This window comes from Trachinotus anak, unplaced genomic scaffold (assembly GCF_046630095.1).
Source record: "Trachinotus anak isolate AG129_WGS33_773 ecotype Australia unplaced genomic scaffold, CSIRO_AGI_Tana_v1 ptg000001l, whole genome shotgun sequence".
Lineage (NCBI taxonomy): Eukaryota > Metazoa > Chordata > Actinopteri > Carangiformes > Carangidae > Trachinotus > Trachinotus anak.
This window is the reverse complement of record NW_027273852.1, coordinates 13,607,639-13,632,772: the sequence shown is the minus strand read 5'-3', so window position 1 is coordinate 13,632,772 and position 25,134 is coordinate 13,607,639. Positions and strand designations below refer to the sequence as shown.

At 39.7% G+C, this 25,134-nt stretch overlaps 1 protein-coding gene across 1 annotated transcript; it reads left to right on the top strand.

Annotated features, from left to right (window-relative positions):
- On the top strand, positions 1-23,615 carry impg2a (interphotoreceptor matrix proteoglycan 2a). The gene is made up of 20 exons (XM_071473768.1): positions 1-28; positions 1,735-1,901; positions 2,016-2,031; positions 2,150-2,182; positions 3,396-3,463; positions 3,572-3,727; positions 4,689-4,747; positions 4,898-4,918; positions 8,422-8,630; positions 10,134-10,168; positions 12,395-12,578; positions 12,939-13,924; positions 15,272-15,553; positions 15,649-15,868; positions 17,038-17,248; positions 18,557-18,745; positions 20,005-20,206; positions 20,670-20,749; positions 21,267-21,330; positions 22,288-23,615. The coding sequence occupies exons 1-19, from the start codon at positions 1-3 to the stop codon at positions 21,307-21,309; spliced, it is 3,189 nt and encodes a 1,062-aa protein (XP_071329869.1). The 3' UTR covers positions 21,310-21,330; positions 22,288-23,615.
- Positions 23,616-25,134: the final 1,519 nt, after the last annotated feature.

Sequence of the window (25,134 nt, the reverse complement as noted above, 5' to 3'; positions counted from 1 at the left end):
ATGTCAGTCGACATCTGTGTGGACATCGGTAGCAATTAGGCCTTATGAGATTTGCAGTCAAAACAGACTGTGGTCTACATCAGGTGGATGTATCTCATTACAGGGTCAGTTCAAGGAAGTACAAACTGAGACATTTTCTCACTTACCCACGACGTATCTTGTCCTGCAGATAGTTGGGGTTTTTATGTGTACAGGTTTTGAGAAAGAGGACTTCATCAATTTAGGGTAGAGGTGCTCGTGATGGATAGGTTAAAAAAAAAAAAAATCAAAATCACTTAAGCAGAGCTAGAGCTATTGTGTAAAAGCCTGGTGTCTACATTACCCACATTGCTACTCAACCATTTGCCATCTGGTTGGAGATGCTATGCTAGTAGCAGCTAATATAGCTTTGAGGGTCTAGTCTCAAGCAGAGATGAGGAGTGAGTTACAAAGGCCTGAAGCTCACTTCTTTCTAATGTTGCACCCTCAGATATTTTTCAGACTTGTAGTCCTCAGACCCAACTGACACTGCCTCAAGTGACATCACTTGAGACAATTATCAGACTTTTTGTTCAACGGCAACATTATTTCACTGGGACTATTTCTTTGGTAGAATTAGCTCTGATGGAAACAGTTGACTCTGGAAAATCCAGAGTAACACTATTTCCAGTTGAAGACACACTACTGTTGAGTTTTAAATATTTAGCTTAAATATTTCTAACTTCACAGGCTAAATTTCCTTCAGGTCTAATATACAGAAACCTCAGAGGTGGATATTTTAAACTCCAAGACTGTCTGCATGGCTAGATACTTGTGTATTGTGCCTTTACTCAAATATTATACTGAAATACAAAGTTAAGGTATGTGCACTTGGGTATTACCATCAAATATTAGTTTATAATTGTACTTCACTAAATTTCACTAAAAGAGAAATTTTGCACTTTTTACTATATATTCCACATTTACCAGTTTCATATCAACTTAATCATAAGGTAAGTTGTTAGAGAATAAATCCCTAAACTGTAACTAAACTAGTTCAAATGTTTTCCAACTTGACCAAATAGAGCAGTAAAATGTGTCAAAAATAGAAAAAAAACAACAACTTACATACAATTATAAATGCAGAATGCATTTACGTTACTTTAACGTAAGTAAAACATTGTCTTGTTGCTCCACCACTGCGAGTGGGCAAGTGAGAAAATACTTTTTTTGTGATTTGGGTGAATTGACACCTAAAGAAACAGATAAACAGAGGGCTGCAGTGCAGCACAGGTGGTCAGAGAGGACATATTTTGACCCCTAATTGCTTAACAAACACTGTGGGCTTGGATCGATGAGATTATTGTCAATGAACTCATGGGCAGCTAGATAAATTTGTTGGTGCCAAGAATCCGTCTAAATAAATTAGACTGTGATAGTGGAAAGTTGAAGTTTGTTATGTAAGATGGATTTGGATTTGGAGGTGACCACCAGTGTCTCAGGGCTCACAGACAGTGTTGACTGGAGGAGGAGATTGGAGTAACAATTGGTAACATATAGTTTTGCAAGAGGTCTACTATTGTTTGAATGATTTAAAAGATGATACTCTCGCCCTTCTAATGAGTGGTCTTTTCAGCCTAGAATAGCCCTTCTAGGCTAAAAAGGGCTCTTTTAGGGTGTCACCTCAAGAAAAATGATTTGGAAAAAATTTATCTTAATGTGTTCTGTAACTCTGTTCTGTTTTAAATGGATGTTGTCTTTCCCTGGTCTGACCAGTGTGCCAGGAGACCATATGGGAGGCTTTCAAGATCTTCTGGGACCGCCTCCCAGAGCAAGAAGAGTACCAAAGCTGGATGAGCCAGTGCCAGGAGGGCACAGTCACAGCACAAGATATTGGCAGCTACTTCAGCCAGTCAGAGGAGCACCAGGCTCTGGTTAAAAAGGTAAGTGGATGACTAATGATTTAATAAAAGTGGTTATGTAAGCAACACAAAAACATGATAAACTTCTCTTTAGGTGGCTGATTCTGTTACTAACATTGTTTTTTTTATTTTCAGAGAATGTCACTGCCAGGTTTGAAAAGGTAAAATAAACCCTCCCAAGTACTAACAAACTCATTCAATCATACATTTCTGGTCTGATTGTAAAAGTCAGTGTTTTGTAAATGTGTCATTCTTCCCACTATCTGTAGTGAGCCCACCAGGCCCTGGCAGCATATGTGCAGGTAAGGTTGTCAGTGCTCTTCAACCTTACCTGTTCATATTCCCACTCATCAGCTACCACACATCTCATGTTCATATGCTTGTGTTGGAACCCCCCCCCCCCCCCCCCCCCCCCGTTTTATTTGTGTGTTTCAGACTTGGTTACTAATATTCAAGCTCTAGTGTCATGTATTTACTTTCTCTCCTTATGTTTAAAGGATAACACAGTCATTATTTGTATTTTTTTTTTTATTATTTTCAACACATCCCATTAAAAGACCAAAACTAATAAATGAATTTTGTCTGTGAAGGCACACCCTGAGAGAGCTCATTACTTAATGTTGTTGCCCTACAAAAACTATTAAAAACAAACAAATGAGCCATGCTATTGCACTGTGGTTACCCATTCCAGGCACATGTTACTTTGACGCCGCCATGTAGCATATATGAACACTATATAAACATTTTTAAAATGGTTTATAACATTTTATAATGTAGTTGTAAAAGAAATGCAAGTATCGTAAAACACAGTTTTTGTCAACAATTAAAATTTCTCCCATGAAAACATATTTTATATTATCACAGTTGTTGACAAATACTGCACATTAATTAACACTTACAATTCCTTTCTGCTTGCATACAACTACATTATAATGTATTATAAATAGTTTTAGAGATGTTTTTTGGCAATGGAAATTGTAATGATGTAATATGTCAAGCAGTACTGTCGTAAGGCTATTTAATGTGTTGTAATAATTTTAGGTCAACACATTAAACGTGATAGAGGGGCATAGCCTATTTGGCTCAGACAATATTTGTTAAAATATAACCCTAGTCTTATCCTTTAAATCTAAATACTCATATCTCTACCAACAGTGTTTCACCCTCTAAAGCCTGTGTGCTGCGTATCCTTTTTTATAATGAAGTAATGTGACCTCAGTTTTTTACTGTTTCACAGCACTCCAACACCAAGCACATCGGAAGCTGCTGAAGCTCCTCAGCCAGGTCAGTGAGACTCCTGACAACACTGCTGAGGGACACTGTCTGCTGTAGCAAAATCACATGATGTCTCTACCTGTGCACAAGAATCAAGAATTATTTTTTGTGTCAGACCGTTATCTAATGTATGGTTTAATGTTCTGTAGTAGTCCTGGTTGCAAGCTTTCTGTGTTGTATCTTTATGTGTTTGGTGGCTCACATCCACTTGAAATAACTTTTGCACATGAACTCAACCAGAAGACATAGCTCAAGGAGAGGAGGGGGAGGAAGCAGCCACCATCAACCCGGAGGTGGAGGAGAGTACAGTGAGTGCACACAAACGTACCCATACACTTTGAATGTTTGCAAATTGGCTATTTTTTACTGTATCCATATGCACCCAAATTACAACATAAATGTATCTTATGACACAGCTGGACAATGACATTGCCGTGCAGCCTCCCACACCCGCTGTACTGGAGCAGGTGGTGGAGCTCAGCATCCTCCTGACAGGAGAAATGTACAGCGATGACCTGGAGGATCCAGCCAGCCCCCACTTCCAAATACTCAGTCGACAGCTTGCTGAAAAGGTTCGTCTCTGGCTCAGTCTCCTTCAGTCTGTTGCTCTTTATGACTCCCTTTAGTGCTACTGTATCTTGGATCTGGCCTGGACCTGCTATATCTCCTGGTTTATAGTCTATGATGGATGCCTTGTTAGTTTTAATAACACACACTTTAACTGCAGCAGTAGTTAAACCCAAACTCTTGGGCAGGGGTTCAAAAAACACAGATTTTATGGTACACATTTGGTTTTGGTGAAATAACTATGTGCTGAAAATACAGCTATATGATGTGTATTGGGAATAGATACATTTTTGCACACGGATACATTTGCACAGGTACTCACCTTTGGACGCAACTTCAGTAGTTTTACAGGTATTAGGAAAGTTCAGCACATTTCCTTTGGTACTTTTTTTTACATCTTCTAAATAACAAAGTAATTTCTCCTTAATCGCTGACTTGTTTTTTGCAGAGATCTGCTATACACATAAGATCTCCATCCCTTCACATATACCCACCCACACATTGCATGCACACAAGCTTGTGAGCCTTTAAGGCATTAAAGGCTATGTGGAGGAGAGGACAGGGACTGAAGACTCAGAGTTAGTTATTGGGTGTAGAGAAGGAGGGATTGGAGACAAAAGGCCCTGGAGACCATTTTGCTTCCTCCTTCTCTGATTGATTAAATAAACTGGGTCAGTGCGTCTGCAGAACAGCATATGTATTGTTTTATCTAAGAGCGTAGGAGAAAGGCCTTGCAGGCCAATAAAAAGAGTTTCTTGCGAGCTGACCATGGTGCAGTAGTCTGCCTCTTGAGGATAATGATTCAGACCACAGCAAAAACCTTTAACTATTTCTTACAAAATCAGCCCTTTTGGAACAGTAAATCTGATTCATTTTGCCAAGCACATTGATTGTTACTCTGTCTAAATGAGAAACAACCTCTAGCTGAGGCTTGTTTATGATGCCTGATCATGTTTGTCTTTGCAGATAGAGGATGCTCTGGAAGGGCTTCCTGGATTTAAGAGTGTGGCTGTGCTGGACTTCAGGTCAGTCTCTCTGCTGTGGTCTTTTAAATCTTGGTTTTGGACCAAACAGCTGACCTTGCATTATGGAAAAAAAAAAAAAAAAAAATTTGTAGCATTAACACCATTCCAGCTTTCTGCTGGAGTTTAACAGCTTCTCCTTGTTTTATGCAGGCCCCAGAAGGACACCCAAGGGTGAGTCATCAGTACAGACTGTGGTAGTTTGACCTTGAGTAGTTCTCCCTATCCTGTTTTATATTTAAGCCCACAGATCCCTATCAACCATTCTTTAGCTGGAGCAGTGTAAGTGCGTGTGGCGTCACCTTCATCTCATACTGTGTTTACCTGTGAGCCTGGGCACGTGTCAAGGTGTGCCACTAGTTGCCTGTGTTAATGGTCTTAATGCGGTCACTCACCTGTTAAGTGGGATCAGGATAGGTCCAACCAAGTGAGCAGGTGCTCTTCTATAGAAACGATTATCTGGCTTTATGACCTCACCAATCAGCCCCTGGTGGAAGGATGGAGAGAAGAAGTGTTAGAGAGAAAGGTATAGTGTGTGCCAGGTGAAAAGAGGCAAAGTCATGTGTATAAGTCTTGCATTTCAATTTTTAGTTAAAGAAATAATTTAACATTTTGGTTATTTTGGATATGCTTACCTCAACCTTAATCTGCAAAGCAACTTGTTTCTGCAGCTGTGATCTACACTGGTGGTGTACTTTATTAGGAACACCCACGGACCTGCTTATTGCTGTGGTTCTCCAATCAGCCAATGATTTGGCAGCAGCACAAGGCCTTGAATCCTGCAGATTCAAGTCAGGAGCTCCAGTTAATGTTCACATTAAACATCAGAATGAGGAAAAAATGTGATCTCAGTGGTTTGATTCTTTATTTCAGACAGGCTCTAAAATTTACTGAGAGTGGTGTGAAAACAAAAAAGAAAATCAAAAAACATCCAGTGGGCGGCAGCTCTGTTGAGGGAAGCACCTTGTTGATGACAGAGGTCAGAGGAGACTGGCCAGACTGGTTGGAGCTGGCAGAAAGGCTGTGGTTACTCAGATAACCACTCTTTTCAACTGTGGTGAGCAGAAAAAGATCTCAGACTCAGACAACATGTTGAGCCTTGAGGTGGACGGGCTATAACAGCAGAAGACCACATCAGGTTTCATTCCTGTCCCCCAAGCACAGACATCTGAGGCTGCAGTGGGTACAGACACCAAAACCGGACAGTTGCAGACTGGAAAAACATGTCATAGCCCGGTCTGATGAATGTGGATTTCTGCTGAGGCAGCAGATGGTGGGGCTCAGAATTTGGTGTCAACAGAGTGAATCCATTGACCCAACCTGCCTTGTGTCAACAGCCCTGACTGGTTGCAGTGGTGTACTGGTGTTTTCTTGTGCCACTTTGGACAAACATGGTTTGATTGTCATAGCCTATGTGAGTATCTGAGTATTGTTGACCATGTGCATGGCCACAGTTTACCATCTTCTAATTGCTACTTCCAGCATGATAGTGCACCATGTTACAAAGCAAAAGGCATCTCATGACAATGAGTTCAGTGAACTTCAGTGGCCTCCCCAGTTGCCAGATTTGAATCCAATAGAACCTGTGGGAGGCCGCAGAACAGGAGATTCACAGCATGAATGTGCAGCTGACAAATCTGCAGAAATTATTTGATGCAATCATGTAAACATTGATGAGGATCTCAAAGAAATGTTTTCAACATCTTGTTAAATCCATGCCACAAAAGAATTGTTGTTTTGAGAGCAAAGCAAGGCTCCATCCAGTATTAGTATGGTGTTAAAGTTATTGGTAGAAGTGTAAACAGAGGAATAAAAGGTACAGTAAATATTTACCTCTGAAATGCACTGCAATTAAACTATTAAATAACAGAAAATGGAAATAGTCAAGTACAATTAACTTAATAATCTACTTGAGTATGATAGTAAATTTATTTAGTTGCACACAATAAGGGAAGTTCAATGAAATTCAAACACAAAAGTCCTGTTCTTTTTAAATTTTGTTGGTACACATACTTTGTATACTACACATAGCCATAATTGTGCAAACATATATATATATATATATATATATATATATGTATATATATATATATATGTATATGTATATATATATATATATGTATATATATAAGTATATAAACAGCTGAGCACGCGCCGGCCCGTGCCGGCCCACATATATATATATATATATATACTGAGAAATATATTTATAGGGCACAACTGGAGTAGAGTTTTATCTGCCTCTGTGTATGTGTGAAACTAAAGTGGGGAAAGAATCTTAATGGGGCTGACTGTGGGCCGGCACGTGCTCAGCTGTTTGCCAGAAACCCCACAAACTAGGTCAGAGTGGAGGGCTCCCAGTAGTCAAATAAAGCCTGATAGATATTTTTTTCCACAGCCTGGAATCTCTTGTGAGATTTCTGTGTTTATTATGATGATATTGATCATTCTGCTGACTCTGCAGTTTTTGACCTACATAGTCGAACTTCTGCTTTCCAAGCAGGAGTAAATCACTCCAGTCATCAGTCATCTGTGAGCGCTCTACAACTCTTTTAACAAGTTTGACGTTAAATCACACTAATGCCTAAGTGATTTTCATCCTCTTAGAAGAGTCTCATCCAGGGGACATTTGTTTTCCACTTTCTTATTGTGAAAATACGTATAAACACAGGAGGAGGGGGATGAAATAATGTTCAGGTACTGTTTAAACTTTCCACTAGTGTATTGATTGGAAAATTTCCTCACCGATTTTGGATTATAAAAATGAATAGGAAACCCTCCTCTCTCACTCAACAACTACTGGGAAGGTGTTCTTGAACAAATCACTCAACTCCTTTAGTGCTCTAGTGGAAAAGTGTAATCATGGTGGATAAGGGTTTTGAATAGAGAAATCAGGGCTGGGGAATATGGCTGAAATAAAAACTACCATTAAGTATAAGAATTAAGATTAAAAGTTCATTTTTGACCTTGGAAACAGTTTCAGGACAAAATCTCACTGGAAGGTCCATTTAGAAGCTGTGTGAAAGATGTAAATATATTCAGCAGTCTACTTATATGTATGTATATGTATATGTGTTTGCACACATGACACTACAGTAAGTTTTTTTTTCTAATGTCAAATGTATGCAAAATAACATATAAAATAATCAAATTTGATGTTACACTTACATTTTTAAACATATTAATATTGCTATTTTTTAAGGGGGAATAGTTATTAAGGCTCAAGCACAACAATAAAACAATTTGCCAATGAAATCATTCCTTATTATGATAATAAAAGAACATAAGACAGAGCAGAGAAAGTTCACTCAGGTTAATAAGTGATCAAGTTCCTTCTAAAATGTCAACCCCCCTTTATGGATTAAGTGAAACCACTGTTCTCCAGGAAATTATAGGAGTGCCAGAAAATTTCTCAAGCTTATTTTTCTTTTCCAAAACAAGACTAGAAGTCTTCCCTTTTTGCCACTGGGAAATTCCACAACATTGTTCTTTTGAGTGACTATTCCTAATTTTGCTTGAGAGCTACAATTACAGTTTGTTTGAATTGGACAACAGAATTTTCTACAATTATTATTATCACCACTACAATTCTAACAACAATCAGTATATGATAATATTGAAATATTGCCTTTTTCAGTTGGGGATTTGAAGTAACGACTACATATTTGTGTTTTCAGGCTGGATGGTGTGGTAGTGGACTATGCTGTCACAGTGGTGGTGGATTTAGAAGGGGTGAGCAATGAACAACTGGACTACTTGACCTTGCAGTCGAACCGGGTGGAGAATTCATACCGTGAGATCAAGGAGCGCCCCACAGTGGTGTACACCATCAGCGAGATCAAAAACTTTGTCACTGAAGCCCTGCATCGCAGTGAGCTGGAGAGTGGTAAGATTCTGGCCAGTTCACGACTGCTGAGCTGTCCCTGCTCTGTAACAGAACACACACATGCCTCCTTTATATGATTTATAGCTATTTATGTAATTGGCGTAGCAGCAAAGTTACTGGGAATGCACTGGCAGAGTTAGTGCATGCATTGCAGGGCAAACTTCCACATGTCATATCAAATGGAGACACAGTAGACCCAGCACTGATATTACGCTGTATGGTACAGCACTTGAGAAAACATTCCAAGGTTTTAATAGTCTCATCTGTTTCTTATTTGTCTGCTTTTTCTGTTAAAGAGGAGAGACACATATTCATAACAAGTTTCAGCTCAAAAGTGGGCCATTTTTAATGAACAAAATCACAGAGTCATCAGTTATAGGATCTGTGTGTTTACTCTGTGCTACAGTTAAATCTTGCCATTGGTCTGTGAAGTACAACTCAGCAAAAATGACATTTGTAATCTGAGCCCTCAGGTTTCTAGGCTTCACTTTAATCCTTTTTGGCTCACACCCAGTGGATCTTACAATCAACTCTTTAAAGAGGACTCCACCAATTTAACTTTGTTGTACTCACAACAGATTTAAAGAAGAATTAAAATCGATGTGGCAGAATCAGAGATATCCTCTTTGTTTAATTCCATGTGCTCTTCTTCCTTGTCAAAACTTGTCACCTGCTTTACCCACAATGCAACTTTGCTCTCTCTGTTGGAGATTTGGGTGTGTTATCCTAGGCGAGCAACAAGTACTGTGTACATTCATTTGTCATGGAGGTAATGGTGGAACCAAAGAGACAATCCAAATGCCTCTTTCAAATATGCACTAGTGCTCCCTATACCTGTAAACAGACTTTGATAGTATAGATACAAACACACACACATTCAGCTGCACACACACACACACATACACACACACACACACACACACACTTTAGGGAGATCCAAACAGCTACGTCTGTTAGATTTAGACAGTCAGAAGTAGGTTAGCTACCTCCTACTCTTGGTTGGGGCTGTTGTCCAGAGGTATGAAGAAAGTGAAGGATGTGATAATGTCTATACCATCTCCTCCTCCTGTGAGATCGCTCCCTCCTCATGTTTTTGAGAAAATGTGTGTCATTAGTTTACTGTGCTAGTGAGCTCCCACTGAGATTGATGCCACCTAATGCTCACATTTGTTATAGGCTGTGACATGTGAAATGAAGGCTAAACACTCTCATATGGCTGACATGTGTGGCCGGGGGAACATAAAGCCACAGCCTGGCTTTGTTTTTGCTTGCTTGCAGTAATGGCCGTGGCTCACAGTGGATGATATTCACTCCAGGTTTTAGCACTGATTTGTAGATGTTTACCCCTGAAGGTAACACTGTCAGGAAGAAGGCTGTCACTGCTGAAACAGTTACACTTAAAAGGATTTTATAGACTCTGGCAGGCAGGATTATTAAGGCTATTTGGCACATTTGCCTTTTGTGTGTCAGTTTGTATTAATATTTGTTCCTCTGGTTTCGCAGTGTCTCAGATCCCCGAGTCTACAGACGGAGTCACGGTGAGTGACAAGTTACCTCCACAACTATCACAACAACAATCTCTCTCCAGGCTATCCGGCTGCTTTGAGCTCCACAAAGTTGATAAATCACTTTTGTTTAAGGAAGCTGACAGTTGTGGTATGACTGATGTTGCGATAACCTGTAACTGGCTTGTGATGTTATCCAGACCACACCAGTGCAGGTAGAGGATGAGCTCACTAGCTAGGATGAAGCGAAGCTTTGAGGATTAGTTTGGCTCTTGCTATAATAATCCACTGCTATTCTGGGGCAAAGGCTACAGCGCACCACACCACAGCAAGCCAAGAAGAGAGACTGTACATATGAGTTCATTCAGACAAGTAATACTATCTGAAGTCTGTCTTTATTTGTGTTGTCTTGTGGTCGAGTGTGCTCTTCGATGATTGTCAGAGTTTGTGTTGCACTATATGTGTCTACTGCTTCACTTTATTGCTCAGCTCACAGAGTGATTAATTTGACTCATTATATAAACTGGGAGAATTTGGCAAACTCCTCTTCAGTAATTGAGTCACAGGCCAGAGCAGAGAGCTACTGTGCCACCAAAGCACTTTGCTGCCCTGGTTTGGATCCTGAACAGTTTAGATTCAGATGCTGTTTTTTACATTTTTCTTTGAGTTGATAGAAGAAGTATGGAGCCTGCAGTAGGCCACCAAAACAAGACTTTTATAGACTTTGCAGTTCAGTCAATACATTCATACATTTAAAAAGTGATTATAGGAGAGGTGAGCTAAACACACGTCTTGCCTTAAGAGTTGTACTTAAAGCAACTGTGAAACTGGAAAAACCATATTAAACAACAAATTCAATGACAAATTATAAAATGATTCCATAAACAAAAGTTAAACCAAAGGCATTGTAAAAATTAAACAGCTCAACAACAAGTAAACTGGACTTACAAAAATGCTTTTTCCTTGAGCCAGGTAGATGCTGTGCAGATTCGGTCTGACTTTAGAAATGAGTTGGTCAGCTCCGACTACTTTTAAAATCAGGAATTTCTGTCAGGTTAGTTGTCATTTGATGTGCACTTTCAGGAGGTCATGATGCCTGATTAATAGCCCGAACGATCAATGATCTGATAGATTTCTGGCATGTCAGTAATTTTGCTTGGCTGTTTAGCAGTTGGAGTAGTTCCACCGTTGGATTTTCCACATGACTGTTGTCAAAAGATCTGTGATAAACAGTAGTGATCTTGTTTTAATATTACTGGAGTAGTTTACATGTTGTAAATAAAACTGTAGTCTTCAGATATAAAAATGAAGTAAAGCTGAAGAACAGACAGATCATCTTCCAGACATCTGAGGCTCCATATTTTTCTTACTTGACTCTCTTAACCTCTGTTTGTGATTGAAGTTCCAAAGTAATGCTGCTTTTCTCTCTTTTTGTCAGTTCTAGCTAGGTTTCCATCCAAATGTTTTGAGAAAATCAAAAGAAATCGCTAATACGCTTCCTATCCTACTATTAGGAATTAGTTCATCATGCTGGAGGTGCTAATTCTTCTTTCTGTCATTCCACTCTTGCAGAAGAAAAATGCACAGCCAGTGGTATCAACAAAGGGCCAGTTAAACCTCAAACTGTGAAAAACAACCTAGAAAACATGATGGTTTCAAGTATTAGTTTGAGGAATGTTACAGTTCTGTTTGAGCAGAAAGGAAGATTAAAATATGTACATGAGTGTCTGCTCAGTCTTTCACCTTGGTCCAGTGATGTAGAAGTGTACTGTAGATTGTGGTCATTGCACTATGACATCACCAATTACAGGTGCAAGAGAGAAGCAGAGCTCAAAGATACAACATTTTAAACTGAGCAAAACTTTCAACAAGAGTGTGCAATGAAACAACCTTTTAGCCTGTTATTAAGTCATTCTTTAAATTATGAAATTTTAAATAGTAAAAAATGTAAGATTAATTCTTTCTTTAAATTTTACATTTTGTTACTGCGTTTGTTTGTCATATCATATTCCATCTCACAGTTAATTTGTTTCTCGGTTTGAAATTTTCAGTCTCTATTTTGTGATTGTTTTAATTTAAATATATGTCAGCAGTGTGGCCTCTAAATAGAAAAATTCGACCACTGAGTAGCTGCAGAAGCTCTTACTGGCCTGACCTGTGAATATAAAACAGTGGGCCAACCATAGATCCTGACAGCATGGCACTCTCCAGTGAGACAGTGCTGAACAGTTCAGATAATAAAGCCTGTTTGTGATACAGGTCAGTACTTTCGAGGAGCCACCAGAGGTCGTGATCCTGGATGAGGACACTGAAGATGATGTCCTGCCTGAGCCCTCCGAAACCAACGCAGTGACGACAACAGAAAATGACATCATTGTCCTGGAGGAGAGTGTTGTTGTGTCTCCTGCTCCTGCCCTGACCACCAGCGCACCTGAAGCTGACAGTGAGCGTTAATCCTAAACATAAGCATACAATCACTGACGCAAATTATCCTCCTCTGCTTTTTCTTTTTCACATCTGCCTTTTTCCATCTATTTTCTCTTTTTTCTAACACTCTTGTGCTTTACACGAGGATTTCAGAGATGACTACATAAGAGCGTGCACAACAAAACAATATAAAAACTTTAAACATCTTGTTAGAGGATATGGATAATTTTCTCTATCTAACAATGCTTATTTTGTTGATCTTGATTAAATGTTTTGTCCGGTCTGCCAGATAGATCTGTGGACTCTGGAAAAGGGTAGCCACTGTCTGAAAAGGCAGACCAGCAGGCACACTGAGTTCTCAACTTTGTTTTTTCAGGCATTGAGGAGGAGGGTCTGTTGCTGGAGGATACTGTGCAGACTCCTGCTGTAGTGAACCCCCCACCAGAGGAGCTCCCAGCTGAACTTCCCTTCCCTGAGCTGCCAGAGGATATCTTACTGCCTGAACCACCAGTGGAGATCGAGGCCTCTGGCTTAGGCACAGGTGACCTGGAGGACCTGCTGCAGCCAGCTACAGCCACAGAAGAAGAAAGGGACATGCCTCTTGAGGAGACTGCTTCAGAAGATGGACTGATTACGGAAGATGTTGCTGTAGATGCAGATGCTACATCTGAAGCAGACACAAAGGAAGTGGGAGAGGAGCCTACTGCTGCAGATGAGGTGACTCTGGAGGAAGAGCGTCCTGCTGAAGTTGTTGTGAATGAGGCAGAGATTCAAGAGGAGCTGGAGATCTCCACAATTGCAACCGAGACCACAGAAGAAGAAGGCCTACCTGCCCTAGTTCCACCTCCTGATGTAGTGAGTGAAGCATCAGAGCCAGAGGTGGCAGAAATAGGTCTGCTTCCTGTCGGTGAGGACTCATTCGAGGGGACAGCTGAAGATTCAAACCTCACAGATGTTCCACCTGCAGATGTGGAGGTAAACCCCGAAGATGCAGCCAGAAATGTGGTGTTCGCCAGTCCTGAACCATCGGACAATGGTGAGGAATCCGTATTTGAAGATGGTGGTGTGAAGGAATTAACAGAGAGTGAGGGGCAAGAGGTGAAGGAAGACCCAGAAACACCTGGAGCTCCGGTTGTGGAGACAGAGGAAATGGAAGCTCCTAAGATCTCAACGGAAGATCTCACTGAGGATGAGATCTTACTGGTGAACAAGGATGAACTAGTGCCACAAGTGACAGATTCTGTGAGCCCTGCCCAACCAACCTCCCTGTCTCCAGAGAGGGAGTTGCCTTTCACGCGTATCTCTGATGTTGTCTCTGCCTCTAATGGGCAACCTGACATTATCATCCCTTCACTGGTGGAGGTAAAGCAAAATAATGGAGGGAGGATTAAATGTTGCAGATGCCTCTGAATACACAACTCTAGGTTTTAAATCACATATACACACAACCAAGTCAACAAGAAAAAACTAAACAAAAAAAACAAAACAAGTATATCACCTATAGAGTAAGACTATGAGTAAATATATAAATAGATCCAATTAAATTAGTTCACTTTACATATGCGAATTTAGGGTAACAAGTTCTCCTCACTTTTTGTGCAAGGATATAAACTATAATGACACTGCAGCTGTTGTTTTCCACTTTTCAAACAGATAAAAACCCTTTTTGGACAAATCTGTTAGAGCAGCATCTAAGCTTCAGGTCAACTGTTGCCAAGGCCTTCTGGATTCAGGCCTTGGCATCGGCTGACTCACATTTGAGAGCCAGTGTTGCTCCCGTGCTGTGCAACTGACAGTAATGCGTCATAACCAATCCTTAACACAAGATGTTTTTCCACCTTTTTCAAGAAGTTGATGTTTCCTTAGTTACTGTGATTTAAGCTTTTCACTCATAAATTGAAAGCTCATTAGCCTAGCTAGCTAATGATTGCACAGATGATTGGCAGCTCCTGTACACCAGTGTTGTACCTGCATTATACACAGGAAGGGGGTTTATCTTTCTTTCATTGGTCCAGATGTGGTGATAGCAAAGGACCAAACTGGCCTTGCTATAAAGTTGTTCTGACCTCTGTATGTTACCCCATGATTTGAATCATAGTCACAGATGAATTTACAAAGTGCGCAAAACACAGATGAAGCTTAGTAACGGCTGACAACATCATGTCCCTGCTGGTGAACTAATTGTCTGTCCATACTAAAGAGTTGTAACTAACTATTTTTAGTGCTTGCTAGGTATTCCAGATATTGCACCAAACAAATTACTTTTACCAATAGTGTTGCCAAAAACGTATGCAGTGTGGAAAGTACTAATGTAGGGAAACTATTTCTGCTTTCTGGTCATTTATCAGTGCCTCATGGTAGTGTATGCACATCCCAGCATGTTTTCCGATGTGTCAGCCAAAGGCCAAGAACACCCGCTCACTGAATAAAGGGGCTCTTTATTGAATTTTATGGTGGTTTGTATTGAACTTTACGACCTGATGAAGATACAATTAGGAAACATACTGTATTCAATAGATTGACTTATTCAGTGTTATTATCATACTTATTCAATTTTTAGAAAAACAAAACAAACACCAAGGACATATATGCTGATTTATTAGCAAAAATGAATTTTAATTTCACTTTGAATTTGAGTAATTAAAGCAGCTCTATAGGACAAAGTTAGAGGTATCAAAATGGGTCTACTTCTTTATCCCCCAGATCCAGACCTCTAACGAAGGCTTGGATGATGCCACCATTGGAGACCAGGACTATGATGTGGTTCACTATGGCTTTGGTTTGATTAACCACACAGAGGAGGGCAGCACTGGATTCCCGTTTGGTGTAGCACACGGCACAGACCAGGCCAGTATCGCCATGCCTGCAAACCCTGGGCGAGCACTGATGGTCTTCTTCAGCCTGAGGGTGACCAACATGATCTTCTCAGAGGATCTCTTTAACAAGAGCTCTCCAGAGTACAAGGCTTTGGAGCAACGCTTTCTAGAGCTGGTAAACCTCTCACATTTACTCATGGCCGTCATGGTTCTCACTCTTGTATCACTGCTTTGTAAAATCAATTCATACTTTTTGAAATCTCTTCCCAGCTTGTACCCTACCTGCAGTCCAACCTGAGTCACTTTGAGAACCTGGAGATCCTGAACTTCAGGAACGGGAGCATTGTGGTCAACAGCCGGATGAAATTCGGGAGACCTGTGGCTCGAGGTGTCACCACCACTGTCTATCTGATCCTGGAAGATTTCTGTAACACAGCCTACCAGACAATGAACCTGGCCATTGATAAGTACTCTTTGGATGTTGAGTCAGGTAGGTGCTCACTGATATCTGCTGGGATAAAGACAGTTGTGACAGCATCATCTGGTTTAGGCTCTAGATTCTTCAAATGAAGTGTCTTGGGAAATGCTATTATACACTTTATTCTCAAGATGTAGAAAAGATTGATACCATTCTCATATTTGCATGTTCAGTATAAAGCTGCAGACAGAAAGTCACTGACCAGCCAAGTAGAATCGTCCTGCACATTACCCCCCCCTTCTCCCCCCCCCACAAATTATGCCTGTAGATGCTTGTAGCTTCATATTTAGCATGAGAGTGGTATCAATCTTCTCAATTAATTGTCTGCAAGAAAGCAAAGACAATATTTTACATTATGTCAAACTATTGCTTTTAATGGGTGTAATTTCAGAACATTACTTGGTAGATTAACTACAGTAACTCACTCTGGAAAACAGGTTTGAGTGTGAAAGTGTCTGGGGAAACTATGTTGAATCCCTGTCGTGACACTTGAATGTCACGGTCACATCAGCTTGGGTCAGATAATCAGTGCTTCCCTGGAACACAGCCAAGTTGACACATTTCATTAAATATACTTTTAATGACTGATTACTGTGTCCAGCCCTTTTTTTTTTTTTTTACAGTTTGTATTATTCTCCTTTCATTTTTATGAGATGGCTCAGTTATAGACGCAGGATGTGCATTTTTCCTCAATTCATCATATAGTATCTAACTCCAGGCTTCTGTGTGTGAGAGCACGAGTCAGCGTGTAATCGGCCATTCATGACACCAGTGAATAATGCTTGTGTTTACAATCATGGCTGAGCTGTCATAATCTGTCTGCGTCACAGCCAATGCACAATGCTGGATCTCTTTTCGTTAAGCTAAACTACCTCTGTATTAACGTTGCAGACATAAGTGGTATATAGCCTCTCATTTAACTCTGGGCAAGAAGGTAAATAAGTGTCTTTCACAAAATGTTCAACTATTTCTTTAAGTCTGTGTTACCTTTTCTTTTTAAATTTGGAGCATATGGATCATTCTGAATCTTTTGAGAGGTAGAGGAGAGGTGAAGGAATTTAGAGGTGAAGGAGGTGAAGGAATTTACTCATCCCTTTCAAATGCTGATCACCAGATGAGCATAAAGCAAACCTGTAATCATTAGTTTTAAGTAAACATGCAACTGTTTCTTTAACATCCAGGTGACCAGGCTGACCCCTGTAAGTTCCAGGCATGCAATGAGTATGCAGAGTGTAAGGTGAACAAGTGGTCGGGGGAGGCAGAGTGTGTCTGTAACGCTGGCTACTTCAGCGTGGACGGCCTGCCCTGTCAGAGCATCTGTGAGCTGCAGACCGACTTCTGCCTCAATGACGGCAAGTGTGACATCATCCCCGGCCAGGGAGCCATCTGCAGGTGGGTGGGGATTATGGGAAGTGATCTGCGTGTGTGCAGGAAAGTGTGTCTGTGTTTGCAGGTTTGCAAGGCCCAGCATTCCGTCACATAACTCTAAACAGATTTTCAAACGTTACTGCAGTGCACAAAGGAGGCCAGAGTCTTAGCTTCTAGTTTTGAAGTTGCTTTGCTTCTTCAAAATGTCTGTTTTAAATTTAGCCCCACATACTTGTGCTGTAAATATGTGTTCTATCTTAAGGGATTATAATCATAAACAACTAAATGGAATAAAGATTTTGTTTTACACCTTTAGTTGGCTACAAAAAACAATTAACCATCCTCATTTATATTTATATTTATATTTTTGGCCTAGATCAAGATTTAAAATGAAACAGCATGTCAACATTTTGACTCAAACCTTTGGCAGCTCACTATGTTAATTTATTTACACTCTGAGGCATTAAATTGCTGTGCAGTGCATAAATGAAATCAATACCATGAATGAAGGCATAATTGCTAAGATCTGATTATATTGTTCCATTTTTCAGCTCCAGCACAAACATCATCAGAGCTTTGTTTAATGAAACATTGTGCATGGTATAATGTTACAGCCTTGCTCTTTTCACACACTCTCTTGTAATTATATATATAAAAAAAATCTATAAGAATTACTCACAGACAGATTTTATTGTGTACTTTTTAGTGTCCATGTGTTTCTGTGTCCAAACAGACATTTTCATGGGTTTATGCGTGTAAGATGATATGCCAATATAATCCAAATCAGTGACAGAAACATGTCTTCTTGCTCTACTGAGGCTGTTGCATATGATAAGCTTAGTGATTATGAACGCACACATAAGAGACTGTACGCCAAGATGAGTGGTAGCCTTTGTTTCACACCCACTACCACATCATAAAACATGCAGGCAGCTCCACATTTTGCTGGATTGTTGTTTACTTCTCACTGTGCGGTTGAAAGTACTGCATTGCTCCATGGAGACAGGAAACAAACATTTTTATTTTATTATTCAACATGGCATGAATGATTTAATGACACATACAGAATGTTATAATTGTAGACATGTTATTAATTATGTCAAGAGAAAACACAAACCATTTTTACATTGTTTAATCGTTCAGAGACTAAAAGGCAGAAGAGCAGCGATGAGTGTAACATTTTATTCATCTTCCTCTGCTGTTCCCTGATTGTTTAAACAGTTTTTAAAAGAAGCCTAAATCTGTTTGTGTTGTTCAATGTTCTGTTTTTGGTTGTTACACTGAAAAGGCTCTAGGCCAGAAGTCTTTCATGAAATTGTGACTAATTTCCAGGTGTCGTGTTGGAGAGAACTGGTGGTACAGAGGAGAACACTGTGAGGAGTATGTGTCCGAGCCACTGGTGGTTGGCATAGCGATTGCCTCCGTAGCTGGCTTCCTATTGGTTGCTTCTGGTGTGATCTTTTTCCTGGCCAGGACATTACGGGATCAGTATGACAAGGATGAGTCTGAGGACCCCATAAGGTGAGGAATACCTCTCAAACATAACACAGTGCCCAAACAATTATTAGAGACGCATATTAGCATTAGCATTAACACTGTGATATGTTTAATGAACACAAGTTTTATCTTAGAAGCACAGTTTGAGTGTAGTTAAACATAAGGGATAGAGTCTGTACATTTTTGCCTTTTCATGTCTGCCATATTTAAATGAGTTTATTTGTCATACGTTTTCATTCTCTTTGTTGGTTTGGTCTTGTTACAGTCAGTGACACAGTCGTGAACAAAAAGGAGAGAAAATGTGTCCTTGAAAAATGTTCCTTATTTTAACTTCTTAAACTCTGGAGAACCTACTTCATCTGTCTTTAACAGGCGATATTGGCCAAGCTTTGTTTAAACCTACAGAGCTAAGGTATTTTTGCTTGTGGTGAAGGTCCGAAGAGATACCAAATATGTCAGACTGAATGTTAAATATAATGTGTATAAAATTATGAACAGAGAGACCTAGAATTTTTTCTGTTTTAAGTATCATCCATTGAAGTTGCATCTAAAAAACATGTTGCCTTGGGTCTGAATTCAGCTGCAATTAAGTTTTGTTTCACTGCGAAGAGAAATGCTTAATTTTAGTGTGCCTGAAGCTGATTCACGTAATCAGCTTAACATCAAAGGTGTTTTGTTATTTTCCTGAGTGGACAGAATAACTTGAAACCTCCCAGGACTGTGTCCTCCGTTAAACAGCCAAAATTATGGGTGTTTCTTTTCTCCTGTCCTTTTTTTTTTTTTTTTTGCTCCCTCCTTCACTTTTTCTCTCTTTTGCAAACACACATGCACAGAGTATCTGATAGCCATGCCTCTGTGTGTGTGTGTATGTGTCTGGCCTGGTTACCACAGCAGCCTGCAGGGAAACACTGTGTTAAATTCAGCCAATTAACTTAACAGATATGGTGCTGATATATCTCCAAAAAGCCTTAAACACCTAACACAAGAGGCTTTGTGACAGTCTTGAGTCTGACTCAGATATAAACATGTGAGGTTAAGAAAGATAAATTCCAAGTAAATTTTATTTATTTATATAGCGCCAAATCACAACAGAGGTTATCGCAAGGCACTTTCCAAATAGGGGAGATCTAGGCCTGGTCTTTAAAGTATTTTTTTACCCAACAATTCAACACTAAAGTCTTATTCTCTGCAGCCGAGTTTTCCTTTCTGGCTCCCTGGACAGCGTGTCAATTCGGCATCCTGCCTCTGCACTGGGACCGATTTCTCTTTGTGTTGTTTTACAGACGAGCAGAGAGTCTCCCATCTCTGGAGAGGGCGACCAAGTACAATCCCATGTATGAGAGTGAGGCCACCACAGGCTATAGCCACTACTACCGCCGCTATCCTGAGGCTCCAATCTACAGCAGTGCCAGCGCAGAGGCCTCCACCGACTTCAGCAGCGAGGAGATACGACACATCTATGAGAACAGTGAACTGACCAAGGAGGTGTGTGGGCTGCTGTAGAGGAGATGTCATAGCCATATTAGCTTTACTGTTTTTTTACACCATTATCTTTATTGTAATGTTAACCAGCAGTCATAGATTTATACTGTGGTAATAAAATAATTACAATAATTTACAATCCAAAAGTCGCCTGAAAATACTCTCCATAAATACAGTTTAATTAACATTTAGAGGTGACCAAACGATACCTTTATAACCTTACTGCCCACAGTCCCCGACCCTCACTAGACAAACTCTTTACCTTCCCACATCCAAATTTTACCTGAAGTGGATCTGAACTGCGAACTGTGTGGCTATGAACTTGTTTCTCTCACCAACTTGCTTTTGCATCCTTGAAATACAAAGTCATCTTTTTTTTTCTGGGTGTAATGTCATGTTTTGATTCAGCCACAGCCTGTTCTGTGATGTAATGTTCCCTCCTGACTGATATCATGTGTTTCTCCAGGAAATCCAAGACAGGATACGCATCATTGAGCTCTACGCTAAGGACAGACAGTTTGCAGACTTTGTGCGGCAGCATCAAGCGTGAGTGCCTGTCTTATTTTCCCCCTTTTAGACTTTGATGTGATAAACACATCAGGCAGGATATGAGGAAAAAAAGGGGAAGCCAGTTTGAGATACAGGAGGCAGACAACATCAGAGTAAAAAAAAAAGATCAGTTCGTTAGTTGCGTTCATTAATTCAGAACTGGAGGAGATGAGGAGTTCAAGCCATGCCAAACCAGTGGGGAGACAGATTTATCATGACTAAATCTTCACCAGCCAGGCCTGAAGCTGACACAGTGAGACAGAAACCATCAGGAGACACAGACATTCCTTTGTCTGCCAACAGTTTGGCAGTAGCAGTGTGTCTGTGTGAAACGGCAGTGATGGTTTTTAAGTCCTATCTGGCTGTAAATGCCTCTTTTCTGTCTGATGGAGAAACTCTGTGCCAAAAAAACCAGAGTTAAGTTGTGGATACTTGTTTGTGCAGTAAATAAAGTAAATAATTTCCCTAGAAGGATGAAATCCAATGTGTTTATATGTGTCTGCATGTGCTGCAGTGTCCTGGACACCCGCAGAGAGAGCTCCTCTGCACAGACATGAAACTCTGCTTTGAACAACAAGGTATTTCCTCTTTATTTGTAGACTGTTTGGTAGTTTTTTATTTTCGGTTACAGTACAATCCCCCAGTCAAGTTCAAAATTAGCAGACATTAATTAACAGCATATCAAAAACATCTTTTCAGCCAATACCAATAATATGGAAAAGTTATATCAACAGTTTTGGGAATGGACAGGAAGAAAAACCTAGTGTAAGATACAAACCCTGGAGCTACCAAAGGACATATGAGGTGGCACAACAAAATCCTTTAATTGGTTGGTGTAAATATGACAATAAAGCTAGATGGAAAGAAAAGCAAACACCAGTTCATACCATGATTAATGATCCCTTCGCTGAATAACCAGTTTTAGATATCAGTAAGCCATGCGTTATTAGTTTACTACAGATGTGGAAGAAAGTTTTAAAATGTATCGCATGACTCAAAATTATGCTTATTCAAGTTGCATTAATACTAGTCTAGTATCTGGATGGTAATAATTTTCTTAACTTTTGAAACTTTTTTTAAAGTTTAAAAAAAGGAAATATAACATGTTAATGAATGAGTGTTAGAAGTGCTGATTATGGACTGAGCCAGACGAGCTATTTCCCCTTCTTTTTCCAGTCTAACTTAGCTAAGTCTAACTTAGTCTAACTAAGCTAAGAGCTGCTTCAGCTTCATGTTAACCATTAATGTGTGCTATCAGTCTACTCATCTAACTCGCAACAAGAAAGAGAATAAGCACATTTCCTAAAGTGTTGATTTGTTCCTGTAAAGGTTGCATCATGGGCTCAAAGCATATTGTGCCTAAAATAAAGGCAAAATAAAGGATTACCAGGGTCTTAAGGACAAATTTAGTTTCCTGAATCAAGGCCTTTTACTTAAGTTAGAGATAATAAGGGAAATAAATATGATAAATATGATAGTAGAAGGTGGTGTAGTGTGTATATTCAGCATGTGTTGACACATCTTCTATTTCACAGAAACATGCCTCTATGTTAAAAAAGTGAAGGTCCCTTGCAAGACTTTCTTCTTCTTGGCCATTGTTCTCGGCGGCTGAACTGAACTGTTTAAAAGGACTGTCACTCAGTACACCATTAATTTCTCAACCAAAGGCCCTCGCTGTGTCTGTGTCTGTCCCTGCCTGTGTGGGCAGAGCTGTTGACTGCTCTTCCTCCTTCCTCGGTGCCTTCTCTTGACTGGGTGAGCTGGCTGTGACATCAGGGGACATGTTTTGCTGGTCATCTCCCTTTGGGAAAACTGGACTGCATCCTATTACTTGAAATGTTGACAGGCACGTAACAATACTGTGAAGTAATTTTCTTAGTGGCATTATGGTTTTGTTTCATCATACCCTATTTGTCCATTCTTAAAAGGGAGGAACATAAAACTGTGAATATGTATATATGGATGTTTGCTAGTTAGTCTATTATTATTTAAACAGTTTTCTCTACTCTCTTGTGTCTCCAAGGCTCAAATGGACTTTAGGTTTTCTCAGTGAGGCATTGAGAGAGTTGCTGCTTTTTAGTCAATGGTGCTATCTTATGTTAAAATACTCTTTGAACTGTTGTGATCTATAATGACTTATATTTGCAATTTAAGAGCAACACCAAAGGATCAACTCTGTACATTAGAGTACTATTGTGCATTAAAGGAATAGTACAGCATTTCGTGAAATATGAGTATTTCCTTACTGGCAGCGTTAGATGAGAAGATCAATCAAACTCTCATATCAGTCTGTAAATATGAGCCAGCAGCTGTTAGCCTAGCATAGCACAAAGTGTGGAAATAAAGCAAAACAGTTAACTTGGCTCTGACCAAAGATTACAAAATAAGCTCATACAATTGGCCCAAAAACTCTTTTTTTTTTGGGTAACTATTAAACAAACAAGATGTAATGTGCTCATTAGAGTAGGTGGTAACAAGTGGGCAAAGCAAGGTTAACTGCTTCCTCTTGTTTCCAGTCTCAGAGCAGAGCGAAGCTAAATGTCTGCTGGTCGTAGCCTTGTATTTCATGTACAGATATGAAAATGGTATTGATCTTCCCATTTAAATCTTCACCACAAAGCGTATTTCCCAAAATGTTGCACTATCCCTTTAAGGTGGCCAAACTAAATGGTAGATTATGTGTTATATCATTGATCAATGTAAAAGCAGCATTTCACATTCTGACCTGGAAGTGGAATTCTAGCTATTTTTCTATTTTTCCCTTTCAAGGGGCTCCATCAGTCTGATGCTTTAGTGTATGTTTGTAAATCTATGGCGTGGCAGACATGAGAAAAAAAAAAAAAAAACGTGGTGAGGTGAGAAAGACAGAGAGCATGAACCCTTTATAGCTCTGGGCTCCAGAAATAAGTGAAAACACGTTTCACTGGAAAAATGCTCTGGGGCAAGCGGCCCAGGGATTTGATCAAATGCTCTGCTTTCAGATGTCATATGTAATGCAAGAGAAAGAATAGGAAAACCAGGAAAAGCAAGCTGTGCTCTTTGAAAAGACAACCTCAAGCTGTGTCTCCTGTTGAGAAAAAAAAACTTCAAGGTTGCCAGCCATTCTTCATAAAAAATGATCTGCCCTGTGACTACTTGTTTGGCCATGATCCTGCTCCTCAATCTGAAACCTTCTGACAGACTAATTCTGGTGTTTTCTTTGGTATTTTCATACGTTCCTTCCTGGACTTGTTGTGCTTCACCCTTCTCGTCCCTTGAGTGGATCCTCACAGCTGCAGCTGATTACAATCTGTACGTTTTCGTTTGTTGTCGGTCAGTGTGACCATCAGTTCTGTCAGGAGGTCAGAGACAGACACGTAGATCTCATTGTAGCTTCTTGTTTACATTACATGCTTCTCATCCTCTGCAGTTCTTTAGATGTCGTCTACACAGGCGATAAACACTGGAGAAGCAGACTCTTGTGACAGTGTCATGCCTTTCGCAATCTGCATCTACAATTTCTTTTTATATTCACGCTTTTTATGAGTCTGCACACACCCTCCATCTGCCACCTGGACAAGCAGCCAATCATCCCATCCAGTGTCGTGTCTGTCATGTAAATAACACTGAATATACTATATTATTAAGTTATTATTAGGTTGCATTGTAGGATGTGAATCGTATGTGTCTCAAATGTTTCAATATATGAACATATTCTTTTTATACTGATAACTCTTTCACCACTTTAACCATGTTATCATACCGTGCAGCTGTGTAAATCACTAATAAAAGTGTAACATGAACAAAAATAAAATGTTTTGTATAAAATGCAGACTTTTGTCCAGTGTTTCAATGTAAAATATAAATGTACATTTACTTAAGAACTATTCTGAGATACTTTTTGAGTATTTCCACTTTATGCAACTTTGTACTTCTGCTGCATTACGTCAGAAAACTTCAGCCTGTAATATATATATTTTGTTATAGATTGCACTGTTCAGTACGTGTATACATACATTAATACATGTAATACATATAACTGCCTTCATGTTATTGTATTGTATCTGTTATAATAATCCTATAATACTTTAACACTGAATGGGGCCTTTCTTTCTTACTTTTCATACTTGAATAATTTGCTGATAAAACTTAACAAAAATTCTGACTGCAGAAGTTTTATTTGTAACAGCATAAATTTATATTGTGGTATTGATACTTTTACTTAAGTAAAGAGTTGAAATATTTTTTTCACCACTGCTCACACAACCAGTGTGGAGGGACTTGCTCTTTCATTTAGAGTCAAGTCACTGGCTCCTTCCGCTATGCTGTTGAACCAGGTGTGTAGTCGCTCCCGGATAATCTGAAGAGCAGATTAACCTCAGAAGGTATGGATTATAGGCCAT

What these genes read in the sequence shown, in the direction of transcription:
- impg2a (XM_071473768.1), top strand. Translation starts at nt 1, where the DNA reads ATGTCAGTCGACATCTGTGTGGACATCG. An exon ending in CTCTTTGGATGTTGAGTCAG is followed by an intron (nt 15,869 to 17,037) that starts GTAGGTGCTCAC and finishes TTTAACATCCAG; the next exon opens with GTGACCAGGCTGACCCCTGT. An exon ending in TTTGTGCGGCAGCATCAAGC is followed by an intron (nt 20,750 to 21,266) that starts GTGAGTGCCTGT and finishes CATGTGCTGCAG; the next exon opens with TGTCCTGGACACCCGCAGAG.